At 48.6% G+C, this 23362-nt stretch overlaps 1 protein-coding gene across 1 annotated transcript in view; it reads right to left on the bottom strand.

Annotated features, from left to right (window-relative positions):
• Window positions 1–23362, bottom strand: part of RGPD4 (RANBP2 like and GRIP domain containing 4) — a 795990-nt gene that overhangs the window by 500430 nt on the left and 272198 nt on the right. Inside the window, exon 14 of the mRNA XM_085622637.1 lies at window positions 13810–13947. Coding sequence (XP_085478763.1) covers window positions 13810–13947 — 138 coding nt within the window. The remainder of the gene's footprint in view (window positions 1–13809; window positions 13948–23362) is intronic.

The raw sequence follows: 23362 nt of genomic DNA, 5'->3' as shown, positions 1-23362 counted from the left end.
TAGCTCAACTTTTACTCGAGACTTCTTGTGTCTCATCTTTCACGGGGTCTTTTCTTTATGTTTAGTCTTCACACCTTCCCCGCACTGGACACACATTTCTTTTCATATGAGAAAGTTATTGATAAGTACGTGGGCAAGCTGGTGAGAACCTGCCAGTAGTTCCTCCGGTGGTGCGCATGCGAGATACTTTCTCATTTCTCCACACTTTTTTCTTTGTGGTACACACACTCAATTTTTGAGTGCTGTTTGCGGAGTGATCTGACTGACGACTGGTTTTCTCTTCTCTTGTTGTTTTAAATTACTAATCAATTAGGCACAGGGGATTAGGTCAGAGTGCATAAAAGAGCATCTGAGTTTGGGAAAAGATAAGAATAATCGCCCCATACCAATCCTATACATAAATACAATTGATGAGTGCCCAAGAGTGCCAGGTCTTTGATGTTTGATTATATGTTGATTGGAGTGTGATCTGGCACACAAATTCCCTCTGCAGCTCCTTGTTGAGAATGAAGTACATTAAGGACCTGAAGTAGGGGATAGGAAGTTTTTGGCGCTCCAGACAAAAACTTCTGGACATCACTGGGCCCCTTACCAAAATCTTAGATATAGCTAAGGAGGCCAAGTTGTCTGGGTCCTTAATCCCCCATGAGGTACTTTCGGGCTGGGGCAGAGAGCGGTCATTGTTGAGTAATGCCAACATTACCTATGGAGAGATGCCGCTCTTTATTATTCAATATTGGACCCAAAGTTGGGGGACCATGCAACTTCGGAAGCGTGGGCAGTGACTCAGGGATGCCTTTTTGGCGGCCCATTCATTAAAGAACTGGGGAAGTCTGTGGCAACATTCACCTCACTGGACAAGGCACAAGCCTTCATTAAAAGGATCGTCAACCCTAGGGTATTCCCTGAGCGCGAGGTTGCACACTTAGGCCGTGCAGCGCAAGCTCGCCGTTACGGGGAGGGCGACCGCCCTGGCAAAACTCTTGCACACCTATTGCGAAAGCCCCATGCCTCAACCCACATCACAGAGTTACGGGACGAAAATGGTACCAGAATAGTCGCCCCATAGGGTATACTCACCAGAATCTCCCAATTCTACGTCACCTTATATACTGCCGGCACCGAAACGCCTCCGGACGTTTTAACACAATATTTTGATACTATCGAGCTATTATGGCTCAGTAATGCACATAGAGAGTACCTAGATGAGCCCTTCACTCCCAGGTGATTTCTAGCTTTCCCAGCGAGAAGGCGCCCGGGGCGGACAGGCTAACGGCGGCCTTTTATAAGGATTACGCTACTGTCCTCATTTCCCATCTAGCCGCAAAGAATAATGAATCGGTCGAGGTAGGTCACTTTCCCACCACTCTCCGCGAGGCGCTAATCACTCTTCTGCCTAAACCTGGCAAACCCCGACTCCTGCGACTCATATCGCCCACTCTCAATCAATACGGATAATAAAATTTAGCAAAACTCCTCGCCAATCGCCTCGATCCCTGCATGTCGCTTACTGCTCGTCCGGATCAATCCGGTTTTATACCAGGTTTTATCTCATAACTTACGTACCATCTTCAGCATCATACATCAAATCAACCCAAACCAGCCCGCACTGGCTGCCCTGTTGGACGCCATTAAGGCATTTGACTCGCTTGAGTGGGCCAAATCACTGAACCAATACACATCTCCCATGGCACCAGGCAGGGTTGCCCTCTGTCTCCCATGCTTTTCGCCATAGCGATGGAGCCACTGGTTGTGCGGATAAGGCAGCATCACACACAAAGGGGCACTGGCTTCTCATCACGCAGCCTAGTCACATCAATGTATGCGTATCATGTCACCCTTTCTTTTCGTGAGCCCCAAGTGAACCTAGGCCCTATGACCAGGGAGGTCATGCGATTCGGCGTTTACTCCGGGGTGCAGATAAATTGGGGAAATCAATTTTATTTCCGTTAACTGAGGCACCCCCCCTTCGATACAGAATATCCGATTACATGGGCATCCGGCCCGAATAAATATCTGGGAAATTGGCTCACTAGGAATATTGACGGAAAGAACTATGGCAGAGCGATCGATTGGCTTGAGTCCAGAATTCTTATCTGGAAAACCCTACCGCTATCCCTTGCCGGTAGAATCGCCGTTGCGAAGATGGTAGTCCTGCCCAAGTTTTTTTTTTTTTTTTTTTTTTTTTTAAAACCTTTATTCGTGCATATTAAAAGAACAAATACGGGCCTACAACCTTCAGGCCGGCCACGATACGGTTAAGCACTGATACAAACATTACGGCCCCTGTGCTTCAACGGTCAAGGTTAGCAACGATTTATGAAACATACACTGGAGAAATCCTTGACCCCAGGGAAAGGAGAAGTGAAGGTTAATTTTAAAGTTTTCAAAATAAGTTTATCAGGGAAATAGTCAGTGAAGAATAAGAACCAAGGAGATTCGAGTCCGCACGATATCTTCACCACACGGGAGAGCAGCAGCATCATTAAAACAGCAATGGAAGTAAAATCGCAGGCAGTGAGGCAGTGCAGTTATATAACAGGATAGTCACATGAGCAATTACGCACCCCTCCAGTGCCGCCCCCTCTCAGTCAACCCCCCACCCGGACCCAGAATCGAAACAAGTATAGCGCAGAAAGAGAAAGGGAAAAAAGGCCCATAGAACTAATTAGAAACAGTAAGTTACCCCCCCACCCTACACCAATGCGGAGGCTACGGCCTTCCCCCCCCCCAGCATAGTGCCTGTCGCCCAATAAACCCGAAATATAGACAAGAAAGAGAGTAAGAATAAAGTAAAGAAAGATAAGAAAACAATACACCTATGTTAAAGGGGGTGAGAAAAGAACAGGACTATTCTAATCTAAACTCCCAAAAAGAAGAAGGTGGGGAGGAGCCTACGTATCATCAGAGCGCCCTAAACCATCGGCCATCTTTGGCTTCCACACACTGAGAACCCACTACCCCAAAAACGGTCGTGTAAAAATGAATTGCCACAACAATTTAGATGAAGGAAGACAAATCGCGGCGAATGCGCACAAAGTACACATACAGTTCCAGTCCCAGTCCAGCCCCTCCGTGAAACCATGGCGATAGTAAGCAGTCTAGCCCTGGCCCGATCGCGGGCTTGAGGTTAAGCCAGCCCCTACATGAAGGCCCCGCATCCCGTGCAGACAAAGACAATATGGCCGTTTGGGAGAAGATGGTGAAGTAGAATCCCAAAATGGCCGCCGACCATTTGTAGAGGTCCCTTTGTGCACCACATAAAGTCCAGACATGGCATGTAGAGTACAGGAGTTTCACAGAAAAGAAGCAGTAGGCCACCGTGAACGATTCCTCGAGGATGTTAGGTGTTGCTCAGCTGGATACTCTTGCAGACGCGGTGAGGCAGGCAACAATGAAGCAGGCAGCAATAAACGGGGAAACAAAGTATCGGCTGTTAAGCTGGAGAGCAATTGATCCTGGGTGCCGGGAAAGCCACATGCCGGCACCAGTGTAGCACGATCACACACAGCCGTTGCGTCCCCGCAAGAGGGCAAAAGCACTGGCAGACCCACGCCGTGTTGATGACAGACGGAGCGCTCACGGCCCGCAGCCGACAACAGGGAGTCAAACTGCTCACTTAGCGCCTGAAAGCGAGCAAACATTTGTAAACGAAAGTCCCGCAGGACGGCCAGTACGGAGCCGCATGTCAGCGGAAGCTGCACCCCCACATCGGCAGCAATCCGGGACGGCACTGTGAAGCTGGTGTCTGGTGGAGGGAGGGCGAAGCGGGCAGCGGGCAGGACCGGAGTATCACCCCCCAGCCGCGAGCAGGCAAACAACGCCATGTTTTACCGCCGGACGGTACAATGGCCAGGGGGGGGGGTCGTAGCAAGGAGTCAGTTCCCCTCAGGTCTGCGCCGCAACTGGGAAAGCCAACAGTCGCCTCCCCTCCCTCAGGTTCTCTTTGCAGCCGACTAGGCAATAGAAGAAGGGGGTCGGCAGCCTCCCACAGCGCCGTCCACAGATCGGGGCAGGAGACCCGCCTCACCGGGGCTTACCTTACAGCCCCAGCCCTTCAGGCGCAGGGTGCAGGAGGTGTCTGGCCGTCCCTCCCCAGGCTCATCTGGCGACAGTCCGTGGTGTTAGATGAGGTCGGGACCGCGGGGCTCGGATTTGCGCTAGCGGGTCCGGGGACTGCGGAGCGTCCCGGGGGCCGGCAAAGGCCACAGTGGAGCAGGGGTCCAGGGCGGAGAACAAAAGCACCAAAAACTCCGGCATCCAGGCGGGCTGAGACGTCGGGGAAGTGGTGGCGTGGACAGCGCGTCGTCGTACACGTTTCACCTCGAGAATCGACAAGGATAGGAATCAGGATAATAGTCCGGGGCCAAGGGCCGACGGAGCCGGGCGCTCAAGCGTCTGCTCCGGTCGCCATCTTGGCTCCTCCCCCCTGCCCAAGTTTTTGTATCTATTTTTAAATATTACGCTGCCATTTTCATCCCGATTTTTCCGGAGACTACTCTCCAACATGATTACACTTTACTGGGCGGGCCGCCAACCGCATATTGCATAGGACACCCTAATGCTGCCCTTTGCACACGGAGGGCAGCGGGCTTCCAACTTCAAGCTTTATGCTTACTCAGCCCAGGCTAGCTTTCTCCACTTTTGGCTACATCCTACGTCATTCCAACCGTACATCGCGGTAGAAACCGACCATGGCCAATACATGCTGCCATATTCCTTCCCTATTCGGCCCCTAAAGGCGAAATTGACACTGTTGAATGTATGTGCTGGGCCTGGGAGGGAATACGCAAACACACTGGGATCCTGACACTCTCCGCCCCAGCAATGGAGCTGGAGAACAAACCATCATTCCCACCACTCCAGACATCAGGTATGGCGCGACGGGCTGCTTCACTTGGCATTACCACAAGTGCAGATCTGTACCCTAATGATCAGTTCCTTACTCTTCCGGAGAATACAACTCCCCTAGATAACATGCTGTACTTTCAAATCCCCGCCACTTGCAAATATAATAATGCCTCATTTCCCACCCCCCCCATGTCCATTGCACTGCGCTACAATATATTCACATAACTGCTTCTCTATACGAAAACTGATCACAAGACTTTATGCGCTGATGCTCACAGCTTCCCCAGTCGACACCGAGCGAACGCGACTAGCCCAGGTGTCTGACCTCTGGGATGTTCCCAAGCCTGCACAATGGAAGGATTGCTGCAATCAGTCTCAAAAACTATTGCTGAATTACCTTTTAACCTCTTGAGTGCCCATGACGAGATGGTCTCGTCATGGGCCGCGGTTGCGCTGTGCCCATGACGAGACTATCTCGTCATGAACCCCGCCCGCTAATGAAAGGGCCGGCACAGGGCGGGGAAAGGGCGGGGCACTCAAGGGGTTAAGCCACATACATTTTAAGTATCTACACAGGCTATACCGCACGCCCATTTTGCTTTATAAAATGGCACTGATTGCAGACTAACTGGATGAGGTATGCTGCTACCGATGCCACATGTATACACTTTGCCTGGACGTGCCTTAAGATTACAGCCCTCTGGCAGGACGTATGCCGTATCATGATTGACATCACCTCGGACACCCTAGCTCCAAACCCCATAACCTGTGTGTTGGGCTATGTTAAAGATATTCCGGACGCCAGTAGACATTTGTCCGCCATGCTGCTTATACTGGCTCGGCACGGTGTGGCGATTCATTGGGGATGGAAACCTGCGCCAACTCCTTAAGCCTGGTTAACAGACGCTGCATATTGTCAGACTCAGTTAACGGATTATTGGAACATCATGCCCCTAGTCAGACCACATTATATATGGGCCCACCTAGTAGCGTACCTGCGGCGATCTGACAGTAGCTCTCCCTCCCCAGATCAGGCAAGAGGAGACCTGAACATGCCCTTGAGAGTCATGGTTGAAATTGATGATGTGAACCCTTACATTAACATGACGCAAGGATTTTGTATGGACTAAATTTCGGCTTTTTCTGAAAACTAAAATATGTGCAATGCAACCTCACTGGCTAACGTTGTGTGGAAATGTTCATGTACTCATGCTCTAGCTATTCTATACTACTGTGTCTTCCAAATGCATAACCTGAAATGTTTGTTCTATCCGAATAAAGTTTTTGGGAAAAAAAACCCTAGGGTCTTCCAAGTGGCCGGCCTTGACATGGGCCATTCTGCCGGACGGTTTTCCTCACAACTACCCTCCAGGAAACAAGACTCCAAGTGCGGTCAAAGGCAGGAACAATCTCTCTTCGGAGCATTCTTCCCATCGAGGCCAGGGATTCCATGGTAGAGGTGGCTTCAAGGGGTATGCCGTCTAGGCTTCCACTAACAGCGTTTGTTCCCCCTTCTTCCTGACAATTAGAGGGCCATCTGGCAAATTTTCCCACTCATGGGTGAAAATCACAATGAACGCTTGGATCTTACAGCCAGTCAGGACATTTCAAATCTAGTTCTATGCCCCCACCCCCAAATCAAGTGAACCACCCTCCGCAATTAGGTGCACTGTGCCGGCCTTCACCCTGATATATGCTGAGATCGTAGCTCTCTTAGACAAAGAGGGCATTTGCCCAGTCGAGCTCCATCCCAACTGGTTCATCACCAACCTGTTTTTGGTCAACAAGAACAACGGAGGGCAGCACCCTTTAATCAAACTGCGAGAATTCAACGAGTGGCTGGTGTACAGCCATTTCAAGATGGAGGGCACCCACCTTTTCCAGGATGTCTTGCATCCTCTCGACTGGATCTCAGGTTAGGTTATATTATGTGAATTTGTAAAGAGCGGCTAATCGCCTGTGTGAGGATATCTAGGAGCTGAAAAGGAAGCGTACCTCACAGTTCCCATCTTCAAATTCACTACTGTCCTGTTCTGGCTATCATCGCCCGTGGTGCTTCAAGTAGGTTCTAAATCCGGTAGTGTGAACACTGGTGGGCCCAAGGGGTGTGTCTTACAGTCCACCTAGACAACATCCATATTTTAGAACAGTGGCTCCGGAAGCTTTCCCAGCACCTTCAGACAGATGTCAACCTTCTAGGGGCCTGGGAATTGTCAAACAAGAAGTCTCTCCTGATACTATCACAAAGGACGACATTCCCCTGGGACTGGAATACTCGAACGAAAATGAAGAACCACAAACCCTCCCCCCGAAAAACTGGCCTATAAAGCTGCATCAGGCACCTACCACAAAACATTAGGGAAGACAGAAAGACCTATATAATGGAAAAATTACTTTTTCCAAACAGAAACCATCACTGTGGAAGATTGCACGACTGGTGGACCATCCTTCACCCTACATCCAGGCGATCTTTCCAGGGAGATCATCATCAGGCATTGCAAACCTATGGACCCTGTCGGGCCCGCACTACGTCTCACTATACGCAGACGACCTGTTGCTCTTCCTAGAAGACCCGCTTGCTGCTCTACAGGGAGCTGCGACGGCGCTCACGGAGTTTGGGGAGGTCTCGGGCCTCCGAGTGAATTGGACTAAGACTTGTCTTTTCCCGATTCGCAGGGGCACCCCTACACCTGCTTTAAGTAGGGAGATTAGATGGGAACCCGACTGCTTCAAATATCTAGGGGTGTATGTTTATCATGAACCCTCTGGCCTCCTCGATGGGAACATTGCCCGGGGCATCCGGGTACTTCGAGGCAGTATGGGCTTTTGGGCCACGCTGCCGCTCTCGGTGGCAGGGCGAATTGCTCTGCTTAAAATGGTGGCGCTCCCCCGGATGTTATATTATTTCCGGACACTACCGATCTGGATCCCACCGACCACGTTTCGACTATTACGGTCACTGATAGTCGGATTCCTCTGGGGCTCGGGCCGCCGGCGGGTGGCCCTCAAGACCCTGATGAGGCCGAAGGAGGAGGGTGGGCTCGCGGTGCCGGACTTCACCCAGGAGATCGCTCGGGAGTTCCGGGGCCCCGAGGATAGGAGGGGTACGGGTATGGCCAGGCATGTTCTCTCCTTCATAGTGATTAGGCAACGATTGGCCTTGCAGGACTTGTCAATGGAGGAGCGGACCGTTCGCCTGTGCTGGAACCGAGCTCACGCCCGGGGACACCAGCGAACACCGTATGCACCCGAAATACCGCTGGGGATGCTAACGGCTTTGCCCCATGGGGGTGATTGGTCGCGCTTGGCGACCTGGGAGGACGCAGGTCTGCAGCTCATCGGTGATCTATATGAGGACGGGACGATCCTGCCATTCCAGGAGCTCATTGATCGCTTCGGGATTCCCCGCGGCGACTTTTTGCTGCACTCGGCCCTTGTTCGAGCGGTCCAGGCGCATTGGCGGTCCGGGCAGGCGGAACCCCCTTTATCCCAGGTGTGCCAATACGTGATGATGTCCGCGGGCACAGTAAGGGCGGTCACTTGCCTTTACGGTCGACTGCTCAACGAGGGGCTGGCTCCCCTCACCACCCTGAGAAACCGATGGGAGGAGGACATTGGCAGGGAGATCCCGGAGACGACCTGGGCTCAGTTGGTGCGGCGAGCCTGGAAGGGCACACGCCACGCCCGCTTTCAATTAGTCCATTATTATGTGCTCCATAGAGCATATTTGACCCCGGTGAAAATCAGGCGATATTTTGCTACGGCATCGGCGGAGTGCCCCAGGTGCCCGGCCCAGGAGGCGGACCTTCTCCACATGCTGTGGGCCTGCCCGGGACTGTCGGCCTATTGGGAGGAAGTGGGGAAGACCCTGGAGGAGACGACGGGGCGATCCCTTTCGTTGGATGCGGCGGTGGGTCTCCTGCACTGGTTCCCTCATACCCCCAAGAATAAAATATCTAGTAAATTCATTGATTTGGGGCTGCTCCTTGCTAAACGGGAGGTGACCAGGAACTGGAAGGCACGGGCCGGCCCGACAGGGAGCCGGTGGCACAGCGAATTTTTGAAGTGGGCAGCAGGGGAGAGCACGCTTAGATACCAGCTAGCTTGGAGGCAGCGTAACGAGAAGGCCGAGGAGACAGCGCTGGAGTGGGAGATGCTAGTGCAGGCCCTTAGGGATTATTGCGCCCCCGGCGACGCCGAACGTGAGGAAGCGGAGCGCCCCGAGTCCCATTAGATGGTGGCACTTCTCAGCTGTATTGGTTTTCCCTATGGGTCCTCTAGAAGATCCGGTTGCGGTCGATACCGCGCGCTGATGGCGGGGGGGGGGGGGGGGGGGGAGGGGTTTTCCTGGGATTGGGGTGTTTGGAGGGTGGGGGGTTCTTTTGGAGTTATAGGCTTGTTTAGAAAAGCAGATGAAGGACAATGGATCTTCCGGGCCAACCTCGACATCCTCCGGAGCCCCCATTGAATTTCGCCGCCCGACCCCAGGGTTGTGGGCTGAATGGCTGTGTAAGCAACACCCGGAGGGGGATGGAGGGCTGTGTTTCAATGCTTTGGTTTGAGATATAATGTTGGCCGATCATGTAACGATTTACTGATTCCTGCAATAAAAATAATTTTAAAAAAAAAAAAAAAAAAATCAGGCATTGCAAAGCCTCAAAGCACACCACCTTCACAAGGGATTAACCTACTCGCACACAGATCATCCTTAGTTTAACGATGAACTGGATGACAGCTAACTCACTCAAAGTGAACCCAGATAAAACAGTTCTAGCAATCACCACAGGTGGTAACCCCAGGGCAAATTATTTATGGCCACAGGAGTTCGGTGCCACACCGACACCGGTGCCTGTTGTGAAGAGTCTGGGTATTAAGTTAGACAATAAGTTGGCACTGACCAGGCAGGTGACGGCAGTGGTAGGAAACTGTGTGGGCCTACTGTGGCAACTTCGGAAAATGGTACCCCTCCTATCTTTCTCAACAATGTGAATTGTGGTGGTGGCACCGATTGTGTTGTGACTGGACTATGAAAATGCGCTATATATTGGGCTCCAGGACAAGTTGCTGGGGAAGCTCCAAGTAGTAATAAACGATGTAGCAAGATTAATTTTCAACCTTCCAAAGCGGTCACATGCTACACCATTGCTGCAACAATTGCATTGGCTTCCAATTAAGCAGAGGATTAGGTTGAAGGGCTTATGTATTGCACATAAGACCCTGTATGGGATAGTACCAGTCTACATTAAAGACCGTCTAATGAGATATGTTTGGGGACAATGCTTACGGATGTCCGAGTAAACTTGTTGAACAGCCCACGGTTTGATAAATCAACCATGGGTGGACGGGCTTTCTCAGTACTGATATCCCAGTTATGGAATAAACTGCCAGAAAGTTTGCGAGGGGAAGTTACTTTCCTTCCATTCATGAAGAAACTGAAAACTTTTCTGTTCAAGCAGGCCTTTGGGCAAGATCAGCTTTGATCGAATGGGCATTATGACAAGTAATAACTGGTGTTAGGCTGTAACTTTCACACAAGCGCTAAGAGACTGTTGGTAATTAGGCGCTATATAAGTGACACTTAACATAACTTTTAATTCATAATGGACTTGACACAAAAGCAGAAAATACTTGAGAGCCAGAAGTATAGCTCTCAGCTTCAGCATTATTAAATGTTGAGTGTGCCTTTGTAAATAGTTCTAGTGAGAGATTGATGATCCGTTTGAGATCCCACACTCAAAATAACGCATCTGTCTCCATTAACAGATGTTCTTAAAGGGGGAATGCCTTCAGCAGTTATTTCTCTAGTTCTACTACAGAAGAGCTCACAGAACTGACTGAGATAGTTTGAACTTGCATTCTCAAAATCTGGACTTTTGGGAGCATCTGTCCTCACGGTTATTAAAGTGGTCTCATGTGTAATACTGAATGAAAAATAAGAATTATGGATGATGCCATACAGTGCAGACAGGAGAAAACCTCCCATCAATGGATTAGGCTTTGTCTGGAAAGCTATGCACTTTTGATACACAGAAGTTAATCTGATTTTCAGAGGAAATACTTCTGCAACACTTAACAGTGCTGCCAGGTATTGTACTGATTTAATTAGTGAGGCTACGGATTTGGCAAATATAAATTAATTGCCTTAAGGCTATGGTCTACTGATAGTGATTTTGAAGTGAAGCATAACTTGCTTAGATGAGTGTGATGATAATGTAAAGACTAATGCTTTTATCTACTCAGATATACTGCAACTATTGCCATGCATTTGGGAGACTTTTCATGGATCAGATTTTATCCTGAATGAAATAAATTTGAACTGGCAGTTGACCAGGTTCATTTCATATCAAAGGAACATTGGTAAGTGGAGGTGTGCATCTCGTTGTAGAATTGTTTCCTTCTTAGTCACTTTTTGCTATTTTGTGGTAAAAATAATATTAGCACAAATTGTTGCTTCGGTCAGTTTCTATAAAAACCAAAATCCAGAACATGTTTGTTTGATTTTCTAAATACATTAGAGCATAACATGGCACCTCTAAGGCAGAAGCTAAGGTCAACTATAACCTTTGCTATGCTGATGACTTGGTCCGGTGTCAGCAGGTCTTCTGCTAGGACATTTCTAAAACCTTTATTCTCTCATGAGTAAATTTGAGTTTTGTTGTTGATTTCCAGAGAACCCAGTCATTAGGGCCAAGCAGAGGTGTAAAGCAGACTACAACCAAGGCAGTGGATATGTTAGCATTTAGGACCATCCCAGTTTCTTTTGTTGCTGCTTTATATTCTAAATGAACTTTACATATGAATAGTGAAAAACCGGTCTTCACAATGAACTGGGGGTCCAGATATTTGAAAAGAAAAGCACTGTTTCAATTTTACAACACAGATTGCATGAAAATATGAAGATACTACCCTCATCGTCACAGTAGTGACCATTCCATTTCAATCTCTCTTGCATTTCCTGCATATGTGGCCTGAAACTGATAATGTATGGTAGGCAAGATGACACAGCTGATAGCAGGGATTTACCGGTCTCAATTAATATTCTCATATGACATCATCCTTTCTGACAAAGCTATGAATGCACACCCACTGTTGAGAAAAAAATGTGACTAACACATTTGAATTCTGCTCTAGAAACCACAGATGGAGGGGGGGAAGAATCAGGCAAGATGTTTTTACCCTAAAGATGGTACAAGTCAAACGCGTTGGTTTAATGAGACTTATCAGAAGGCTCCCTTCTCAAATGACCCAAGACTGGGTTCACACACTGAAAATATTAACACAGACCGTAAGCAAAAAAAAAATGTACACAAATTGGAACAGATGGTTCCTTACTGACACTCTCTGGACATTGGCATTTGGGAACATGGGCGAAAGCAACTTCTAAATCTATAGTACAAAAAAGCGCAGCTATTGAAGCTTGATAACGCTACAAAGAGTGACCCCCTACCTTGCATCTTTGCTTTGTGAGGTACTTATTAAGAGCTCTAATGCATAGCATAGACCACAACACTCCTGTTCTTTCTCGGATTGTGAATATACTAATTAAATCCAGTAAAAAACGAAAGTGATATCTTCCTAATAGACATTTACCAGAGAAAAAAACCTGTAGTAGCATAGTCATGTGTTTTCAAGGAGCATTAAAGAGCTCAAACCTTAAGCTACAGATAAAAATGTGTGTTTCATTGTTAAATCGTGCTGATGATCAACCGATTACTCAGACCCTAGCCATAAAGTGAAAAAGCACATCAACGTATTGATTGCTGTGAAAATAGCACAACTGTTTTAGTGCACTTGTTACAGGTACACTATAAAAATCACCATGAAACCACAGCACAACAGAAGCATTAAAGGCACTTAAATATATGAAAGATCGATCTACAGCCCTGTATTTCTTCCCTGAAATGAGAGTAAACGAAGGAGGTGGTAATAGGCTGGCCTAGAGTCAAGACAGACACTACAGGGTCTAGGGCAAGACTGCCATCACCAGTTTTAGAAAAGCATCCGAAACACCACATCATCAGAAGAGAAATAGGTTTGGATTTCCAAAGAGTAAAAACCATTTTGTTCCTGTAAGTTTCCGAGTGGACTACTGAATGCTGCAAGAGCCATAATTATACGCGGACGAAACGGAAACCCAATTTTCCCTGATTGTGGAATTACGTAACTTTCCTCTATTGCAGTGTGGTGTGTGTGATATCAACCCTCCATGGGGCAGTGTTGAACCATTACACAGGATACTGCCTCAGACATCATGAAAATCCACTAGACTTGTGTTCAAAATGAACCAAGGAGCTGCTCAAACTTTTCAGACCAGAAAGTATATTGGTAGTACCTTAAAAGAGAAACAAGCTAAACTTAAAGAAACATGACTATTTTAAAGCCCAACAGAAATCTACAATTTAAAAAAAATAATAATCTTAAACTCAAAAGATGTATTGGAAAAAAACTGGGTCCAAATAAAATGAAGTTGGAAAGCTGCTTTTGAAACTATAGGACAACACGTCCTTTTATCAGGTCAAATACACGTGTGGATTATCATAAACCCTTGCATATTTAGGAGGCATATTTATAAACATAGCAAAACCATTCAAACTGAGCAAAGACAAAGGTCTCATGCTTAACTACTTGGTAACTGGTTTCAGGACTTTTTTTTTTGTTTGTTTTTAAACAGATCAACTCACCTAGCATGTTAAGTACAGAAACTTCAAGGCATAACCTGCACGACTACTAGAGGTACCCATAACAATTAAAAAGCGCACGCTTTGAATGAAGTGAACTTGTTTTGAGCCCGGTAAGAAATATCGTTTTCAGACTGATTTAACTGACTTCATTTACATTGAGTTAAGCCAGAATAAGTTAAGTTCATACAAGGCAAAATGGATGGAACTGCATTTCACAATGCAGTGTGTCCCACTTGTAAAAGCCACATTTCATTAAGGGGTAGCATAAAAGACTTACCAGTGCTAGGTTCCAGTAGGCCACAACATTATTTATACCATCAAAGGCTTGTATAGCTTCTTCTGTGTTACCATCAACTAGATTTAGTGAGGCAAAGGCTAGTTTTGCCTCCACTTCATATTCGTGAACTTCATTAACCTGCAAAAAAGAATTCATTTCAGAAATAAATATACTGTAAAACAAAAAATAAACCTAAATTACTTGTTGCTGTACAACATTTGAGTCTACAAAACCTTACATTTGTCTTTCAGTAGATTATAATGACATTTTGAAGCAGACTGTTTGATTATGAAGGACGTCTTTACATTTTCTCATGTATCTGAACTGTCTACTACTTTTAATCTCTTGTACCTGTATTTCCCCGTTTTTCTTGTCATGGTTTCACTACAAAAATGTTTGCGGTCAGTCGCAGAGAGCACGATCGCCAATTCTCTAACATACCTTTAGAGTGGACTTTGGACCTTCCCTCTGCTCAAGACCATCAATTTCAATTCCCTGTTCCTTATTCGATGGGTTTCCTCTCTTTTCTGGGGTTTGTCCCTTGATAAATTTGGTTGCAGCCTGTTTTTGTGGATCCTTCCACAATATTAATGTCAGGGAGCTTTTTTTTTCTTCTGCATGTTTCTATTAACCTTTGACATTTTGTACTTGATGAACGAGTTACTTACTTTTGGTAACGATGTATCTGGTAGAGACATAGTCTAGCCGCAGATTCCTTAACTTAGAATAGCCCCAGGCGTCAGACTGGATCTGGAAACTTTTCTGCAGCAGCACCTCTGCACGCCGGGGGGGCGGCGCCACCCGGCTCCGCCCTGATATCATCCACGGACATGACGACAGCAGAGCCATATATGCCCCTCCTGGCGCACTGACGTCAGTTTTCGCCGGAGAAACTTTTCCGCGTCAGAATGCGGAGCCATCATCAAACAAGCATTTACAATGCAATGTTCTCGGCAGTGTTAAAGTTAAAGCTATTGGCACTGCTCATGACATTATTTTTGTTTATGTTTTTATTTTTAAAACATTTAAAGAAACGCCATTGTTATTTACAATGTCAATAGCTTAATCATCTCAAATGCGAGACCTATTGCATTTGCACCCACACACAGAGCCACACACACAAAGCCACCGACAAACACAGAGCCACCCACACAGAGCCACCTACACAGAGCTATTCCCATAGAGCAAACCAGACAATAGTCAGAATGGCGATGCAGGGGCTCTAGAAAGGGTGAAAAACCAACAAAGCCCCATTAACAACCGAATGGTCTTTTAAACACCTGTGAAGTACTGGGGGGGGGGGCGGGTGCTGTGTGTGTGCCCGGAAGCTGTTTCAGCCCGGGCTGACGGAGGAGGGAGGGGGGTGTATGCACTGACCGCAACCTGCCAGGCCAGTGCACAACTCTTGCATCCCCCTCTTTCTCTGCCTGCCATTGCGCTCCATGCTTCTGAAAGGTGATAAAAAAAAAAACACGTGGATTTGCTTTCAAATGTCCGATCCTGCAGCAGCACACTTCCAAAGTCCATACATGACAGAACACCGATTGAAGGCCCCATTCTCCCGATTTTTTTTTTTTAAATCTCCCACTTTGCTGTTCTGAAATGTTGGCATGTATGTAAATCGTCCACATGGGAGCCAACGTAGCCCCTCCCCCCCATTCACTTTAAGTATGGTATAAGTGTTCTGCTTATAAACCCTACAACCTCCGAGGAAGCACGGTAGTGGGCTGCTATCGCAGGCAACTCGATTCAAACCAATGCGACCTAGGCAATAAAGATATCCATTTACAGGACAATACCCAAACATGAAAAACAGCCATATATGCTGAGTATCACACAGCAAGACATTATTGGTAGATAGAATCCCTTTCAGGAGGCCAATTTCGGAGGTTGCGAACCAGCGTGGGTCCGTCCGCTGCCACGCCCAGTACAACGTGTTTCACCGCCGGCCAAGGTACAGATTCTGGGGCTTCCGCTCGAGTTTGTGGCGTGTCACCTCTGCAAAGGGCTACTACACACGAGCGGTGTGGTGCTTAGATGACCAGGGATGAAACTGAGCATAAAGGACTTGATGCCGAAGCAGGTTAATGCACGGAGGGGACGACGTATTCCCCAGGGCTATGCACCCGCATGGAGGGATAGATCACAATCTTTGTGATGTAGGTTGGGTTCCGGTGGGATCGGCTCGCTTCCTTGGAGAGAAATCTCTCCCAACAGAGCTGTGTGACAGGAGCTTTATGAGGTATAGACAAAGGGATGGGGTGGACGAGGTCAGCTCTTTACTGGGGTGGAACCGCATCACGTGGCCAGCTGTGCGACCCTCTGAAGTCTCCCTTCTCCCCCACTCACGCATACACCACTAAGCGCTACACAACAGGAGATGTGCGAGGCACGGATCTAATTGGCTTTAAGGGTTAATACTTACGACATGGGCTAGAGACTTGTCACTTCTATGGAGAGGGCTTACATAAGGGAAGACACTGCGCTTCACAGTAGTAATTGAAAGACGGAAATAGTCAATTCATTTTTAAAAACCCACTAACGGAAAGGGGTGGAATTATCTTAAGAATCGAAAACAGTTAATCAAGGTTGTAACAGTCCCAAAACACCTGCGACCGCGGTAAAAAGACTTAAGACGGAAAGAAACGGTAGGGGGAAAAAAACGAAGTAAGCGTAGACGCACGGTAAGATTTATTGGGGTGGAGAAGGAACAAGTAGTGGGTGGACTTCGTGCAATTATTAAGTTAGAACCGAAGGTGGGAAACGGGGACAGAGGTCGCGGCTACATCTATAAATGCCTGGAATGCTAAAAAGACTTGCACTTCGTCACATATTGGGAGATCAACTCTTTCAGGTTTCTGATGTTTGCCTGCTAAACCGACCTTAAACAAGCCGAGGGCACCGGAAGACACCACCGCCTTTCTCCGAGGCAGAGCAGAAATGCCTCGGTGAAAGGCAGCGGCATTTTCGGATTCGGGGGCGTGTTTGTCTTTTCTCTCCTCCAGCCATTGGCTGGAGGAGAGAATGAGACTTCTTGCAAAAAACACGTCCCCCGATCCGAAAAGGACGGGGCCTAATCGGAATGACTGACCTCTTCTCCAATGGCTGGCCAGCATTCAAGAGGCCAGCCAATGGAGAACAGTGGAGAAGAGGGGCGGGTTCAAGCCCCTCTTCTCCAAGTCATTAAATCTCGGAGCTAGACTGCGCAAGCGCAGCCTTCGCAGCCGAGACCTAAAAACTGTGAGAATATGGGAACAGTGTGCAAAAATGATTAAAACATAGAAGAAATTGACAGGTGAGATAGAGCAGTGCTCTGGAGAGCCACCCGGAAGAGCGAAGGCTCAATCAACGTTGAAGGGAGACAAGGATGTGGAAAAAGAGCCTGGCAGAGGAAAGAAAGTCCGCATCTAGAAAGTAAAACCGGGAAGGAGAACAAGTCCAGAACACAAGATTAAGGAGAGGTCACCACAAGACGTCACCAGAAAGAAACGTCGCAACACCAATACAAGACCCATAAATGTACAGAGCCAATAGATCTGAAGTAAAAGGCCGCAGGGGTGGCAAAGACCACAAGGCAATGGAGAAGGGGAGAGTGAGATGGTGGGAAAAAGCGTGAATAGATTTCACACCGTACAATCCAGGCCGAGGGCTGGAAAGAACACATGATCTATCAACATACCGCCTAATCTTGAGAATGGGTAGAATGGAGCAGAGAAACAGAACGAAGCAGTCTGTGTTGGAGTGAGAGAATATCACTTTGCAAAAGGGCATGCCACCCTAAGGGAGGCGAGTATCGAAAGCCCCAACCTGAGAAGGTCCTCGCAGAACGGGGAGGACGGGCGGGCGTTAAGGAATCTGCGGCTAGACTATGTCTCTACCAGATACATCGTTACCAAAGGTAAGTAACTCGTTCATCTGATAGAGACGTCTAGCCGCAGATTCCTTAACTTAGAATAGATACCAAAGTCATACCCATGGAGGAGGCGGGTCTGTGACTGAACCCCACCAAGTTCCAGAGAGAACTTAGTCGTCCATAAAGTGAGTAAAACAGCACCGTCAACCTTTGGGACGAACCATAGTGAGGCCAGTAATGTAGCGCAGTTAACCACCAGACCATGAAGCTCTAAAGAGAGAGGAAAATACTGGGGGGCAAAGGCACCAGAAGCCGTTAAGAAAAGCACACAAACCCCTTTGTGTATTCCTGGGTTGAAAGAAGGAAAGCACAGAGCCAGGATGCCCGTGGCGAGGTGAGAGGTTATAACTTTGAAAAAGGGTTTGAGGGATCCACAGGACCCGAGGTGGCGATAGAAAGCAAAAGCAATTACCAGACGACCAAGCAGAACAGTGGAAAAAAGGGCACTCTAGAACCTGCACAGACACGTGGGGCAGCAGTGGCAAGAGGCTGACCCTTATCCATGAAGTGCCAGCATGGAAGAAAACATATACTAGATATGCTGGAGGAAAAAGGAAGTTCATGACTTCGCAAGAAGTGGAGCTGAACCGATGGTTTGAGAAAGAGCTGCAGAAGCAACGTGTCACCTGCAGCAAAGCCTCATGACGGTAACTGGTATGACAGAGACATCGCACACTGGTCTAATATGTACAACCGCAAAAAGGAGCCCTGTTGAAACCTGCACCAGCAAGACACAAGTGACAGCAGTGGCAGGATGCCAATACGCGGCCATAAGGTGCCGGTAGTACGAAGGTCCAAAACACGCCAGGACTTAGGCGGTGTGTCACAACCTGTAAAAAGGGCAGATGACAAGCAGTCAAGCCTCAACGAACAAGAACAAAGCCCGGAAGGCACCTAAGCCTACCAGAAGGTAGCTAAGCATACCGTGTGGATGCTGGAACCACACGAAGTAAGTAGGGACCTCCTGAAGCGGAGCATGAGCAGCCCAGAAGCGCACAACAGCAAGAAGGCAACAGCCCCAAAAAGGGACACCAAACAAGCCGAACACTACATAAGAGCTGGCGGAACAAGCAAACCGGGCCAAGAACCACAGGCACCGCATGAATTAAAGAGCCTGCACGGAACCGCCTGGTAAGAACACAGAACAGATATAGAGCAGGAGGAAAAACATTAAAACCATGAAAACGTGACCCATCAAGAGTCTGGAGTATTCTGAAATTACTCGCAGTCATGTGGAAACTGAGTAGGACAATGTCCAAAGCAGTAAGTAACCCATGCCCCTTGCCCGAGAGGAACAAGAGTCCCCTGCAAGACAGAGTAGGGGGTAAAAAACTAGTTCCGACAGTGGAAAAAATGAGGACAAATGTAAAGGTCCCGGACCCCAAGGAGCGAGTATTCCAAGGAAAACACGGCCCTTTGAGAGTGAACAGCACGAATCCAAGCAAAAGCGTGGAAACCCCCGTACGGAAACAGCAGGGATTATGGAAACCACTGTAGGATAAGTGGCCAGAAGGAGGCCATGACCACGCACAGCAAAGAACATCTGCTATTCCACTACCATGGAGGAAAAACCCAGAAGGGGCTGTGTTGACCAAGTTGCACCAATAAGCAAGCCGCACAGCGGCCAATAGGGTGTCAGTTGTGAAAAACTGCAACAACAAGGTGTCCTGCCAGGAGTGCAAGAAGACATCGCACGGCATGAAACCTATGCCAGGTTCTGATGCACCACAGACGGACCAACCCAGACATGAAATAGAGCAATGCTGTACAAGGATCACTGTTGGAAGAAACAAGTGGCACCCAGCAGGATGTCCATGGGGAGACTCCATAGGAGCGTACCAAGGCAAAGGCAGAACCTAATGCCAGCAAATACCCAACATAGGGTAAGGCTAATCCCCGGTAGGGGTGTCCTCTTGGGCTAAGCACAATGTCAGAGGACTGAAAAACAAGAGAAGCAGCCGAACGGCTGTACTGAACGAACACAGAAATGGCTAACCAGCCATGAACAGTAACCTGCACTAAAACTAACCAGTACATTAGGTTGGATGCCGTAAAAGGAGGCATAGAATATGGCACCAAGATTTACTGCAGCCCGGACAAGAGATCGTTGAATCCGCGTGGAGATTAACAAGATCCACCCCACTGAACGACAGATCTGAGGGCATCCCAAATATGATCAGGGAAGCGACTGTCACGCAGCCAAGCATGGCGGCGTAAAGCCACTGCGCGAGCAAGGACCCGTCCCATAGAGTCAGTTGCATCAAGGGAAGACCGAAGGGAGAATTGTGCCATGCTCCTGCCATGCAGCAGAAGAAGAAGCAATTCTGCCCGTGGCCCTTCTGAAACAGAAGGGAGAAGGTTCGCAACTGAGTCCCAAAGGGCTGAGGATGCGCGTGCAAACACACAGGCCGTATTTAAAGCCTGCGCTGGTAGAGGCGAACAGCCGGCGACCACAATCATCCAGCCACCTAGACTCCCTTGTGGGAGGTAACAATGGCAATGTGGGTGAAGACTGTAAATTAAAAGCTGCCTGAACAACTAGGTCCTGAGCTGTTGGGTGAAAAGACAGGTAAAATGGATCACCCGGAGCAGGGCAGTGCCTACGAGCAATAGCCCGATCAACAGGGTCACCAGAAGAGAGTCTGGACCAAGTGCCACGCAGGATGTCAAATAAAGAGTCCCCAAAAGGTAGCAAAGGCTCTACCTCTATAGGCTCCAAATGGAGAAGATCCAATAAAGGATCGGAAAGAAGAGGCACCATAGGAGGCCGAAAGCCAAGTACGGCAGACGCCCCAAGAATAGCGCATGAAGGCAGCACTAGATTCAGTCGCCATCTGTGTAGATGATAAATTGTCGATAGGAGACGGTTGAAGACTAATCCTGCCAGTAGACATTAGGAATGGAGGAGCCGGAAACTGACCCGAAGGCCAGGCAACATCGGGTACTTGCACCATGGGCCCTTGATCTGGGGGGTTCAGGGAAGTGTAGGAGACCTATCACCGCCTGAAGAGTTGGGAGGAGCAACAACCCCAACCAAGGGAAGAGGAATCGGCGTCGGTACCGGCGTCGATCGACGCCGTGTCGGAATCACCTGGACGTCGACGAACTCCAGAGGGAATTCAACCTGGATGCCGTCAGACGTCGATCCCACCGCAAAATGTGCATGTTTGGGCAAGCCGGGCATCGGGCCGGGCGTCGGCACCACCTCCGACATCGACGCAGGAAGCCGCTCAGAGCTATGCGAAGACTTACGGGGTGGGCTGGACGGGCGACTGGGAGGACCCACTGGGCCGTGTCCCGTCGGCACTGTACCGGCTCCAGAACCGGAGTCGATGCACACAGCTGGTACCGAGGAAGAATCCGCCGGCGATGACCCGACATGATTGCCTTCTACCTCTTTGGAGCGCAAAGGCACTCCAGGGAGAGGGGGTGACCTAAAGTTATTCTGGAGTGCTTCAGAATAAGCCTCCATTTGAGCACACTTCGCTCCTACTCCCAGAAAGGGGGGTTATGGAGGAAGCGACTGCCGGGCGCCCTTACCTGGCATAGACGGAGAGGAGCGGGCGCCAGCAGTATGGGAGGAAGACCTCCGTGCTTGTGCTTACCTGCCTTCGAAGCGATACCAAAGGGGATGATGGATGGAGCGTTTGAGCAAATCAAACACTCACCCCCAGTCAACTGATCTGGGTTTAATCCATCATCATTCTTTAGCTCACTCCACCACCCCAGTTCAGACATGGCCATATGCAAATCAGTCTGACCCTGTGCCTCATGGGAACAGTCCAGCGCGAACTGCCAAGCATGTCTTCCCTGGACCGGAAACAAGCATCCTGGGACCGGTTTCGGGTTCATAACCCTCATCAGCCAGGCTACCTTGTATCCAGTGGCAAAGTGCCTTCAAACGACGTTCGCGGGAACGACCTCTGGAACGGGCCCGATCCTGAGAGGGAGATCGGCAACGCGAAGGGCCTGGATCGGACAGCCGCGTGGCCAGTAGTTTCATACGTCGCTCTCTCAGGGACTTGGGCTTCATCTTCTGACAGGCGTTACACTCCTTGGAGTTGTGGTGCACGCCGAGGCACCACATACAGATGAGGTGCGGGTCAATGCCAGACATCTGACACGCGCAGGCTTCACAAGCCTTAAAGCCGGAAGGCATTGCACACTGTTCCCACGACACCGAGGGTGTCGAGAAGGCCCAAAAATCAGGCCAAGGAACTGCTGGTTTTCCAGGACCCGCGCTCGGACGCGGAAAAGAAGAAAATTTACATCAGCGCGCCAGGAGGGTCATATATGGCTCCGCTGATATCATGTCCGTGGACGACGTCAGGGAGGAGCCGGGCGGCACCACCCCCTCCCCCCCGGTGCGCAGAGGTGCTGCTGCAGGAAATTTTCTGGATCCAGTCTGACGCCTGTGGATATTCTAAGTTAAGGAATCTGCGGCTAGACGTCTATCAGATTGTATAGCCCTTCCTCTTTTCTCATCTCTCTTTGCCCCCTCTCCCCCATCACCTGCACCTTGTTTTCCTGCTCTTGCTCTCTCTCTCCAAGCACTTTGCTTCCCTACCATCATTTCCTCCTTTGTACCTCTCTGCACCACCTGCTTGAAGGAGGCAGTCTCAGGTTGCACACTGGGGCTCGACCACCACCCCCACTTTCCCGTGCGAGGCTCCTCATTGAAACAAGCATTAGCATAGCCAATAGGTCTCGTCTTTGGGACCTTATAAGTGTTTAGCCATGCAACAGTTGATGTTGTTGCACCAATGATACTGTGCTGCATAAATAAGTACTTATAAGGTCCCAAAAGCGAGACCTATTGGCTATGCAAATGCTTGTTTTCACTCTCTCTTTCTGACCCATACAGGGCTACCCCCAGAGCCTTAACAATGTATAACTCTTGGGCTGGAGCAATCTTCTTGGAAACTGTCCTTTTACATCCCTTAGAGATGTTGCTATGTGTTGGATTAATAATACTTGTGGTTTCTGCACTTGCGGAGCTTCATTTAGATTTGATGTGAATCTAACACCCAGTTAGTCAAAGCTTGAAACCTGATCAATAGGATCCTTGCCCACATACATGTTACTGTTTCGATGTTTAAATAAATACTTGATTCTGAATGAACCAGAGTTTTTTTCTCCCATCATCCATTTTGAATCTGCAAACCCAAAGCCAAATTTATGGACCAAAGGCTCTCTGATTGTCAGGTTACAACATGAAGAAAAATAAAAATGTTGTGGTGGGACTCAGTCCCCCTAGTTCTAGAAAACAGAAATGAAGTTGATTGTTTTTTTTAATGCTCATATTGGTCGGGGGATTGTAGAGCCCGAGTCTGTGTCTCACCGTCTACGAATCTATTGTAAAGGGTCTTGGACATTTGTTGAACCCGTTCACGAATCTGGTACCGGATCTACCAACACAGTGGGAGGTCCAATAAGAGTCGATAAATCCACAAGAGTTTAGAAATGAAATGTCAGAGTTAGCAAACATTTTCATTTAATAATGGACATCCAATTCACACAGTACACGGAGGAAAGCCATGCACAGTGGGATGCTTATCAGGAATGCCACAGGGCCTGCTGGTACCCCCAATGTGCACAGCGAAAGACCATGTGCAGTGGGGGTTGACTGTGGCTGGTTTA

This window comes from Triturus cristatus, chromosome 8 (genome assembly GCF_964204655.1).
Source record: "Triturus cristatus chromosome 8, aTriCri1.1, whole genome shotgun sequence".
In the NCBI taxonomy this organism is placed as follows: domain Eukaryota; kingdom Metazoa; phylum Chordata; class Amphibia; order Caudata; family Salamandridae; genus Triturus; species Triturus cristatus.
The sequence above is the reverse complement of the archived record's forward strand: the minus strand, read 5'-3'. Positions and strand labels throughout refer to the sequence as shown.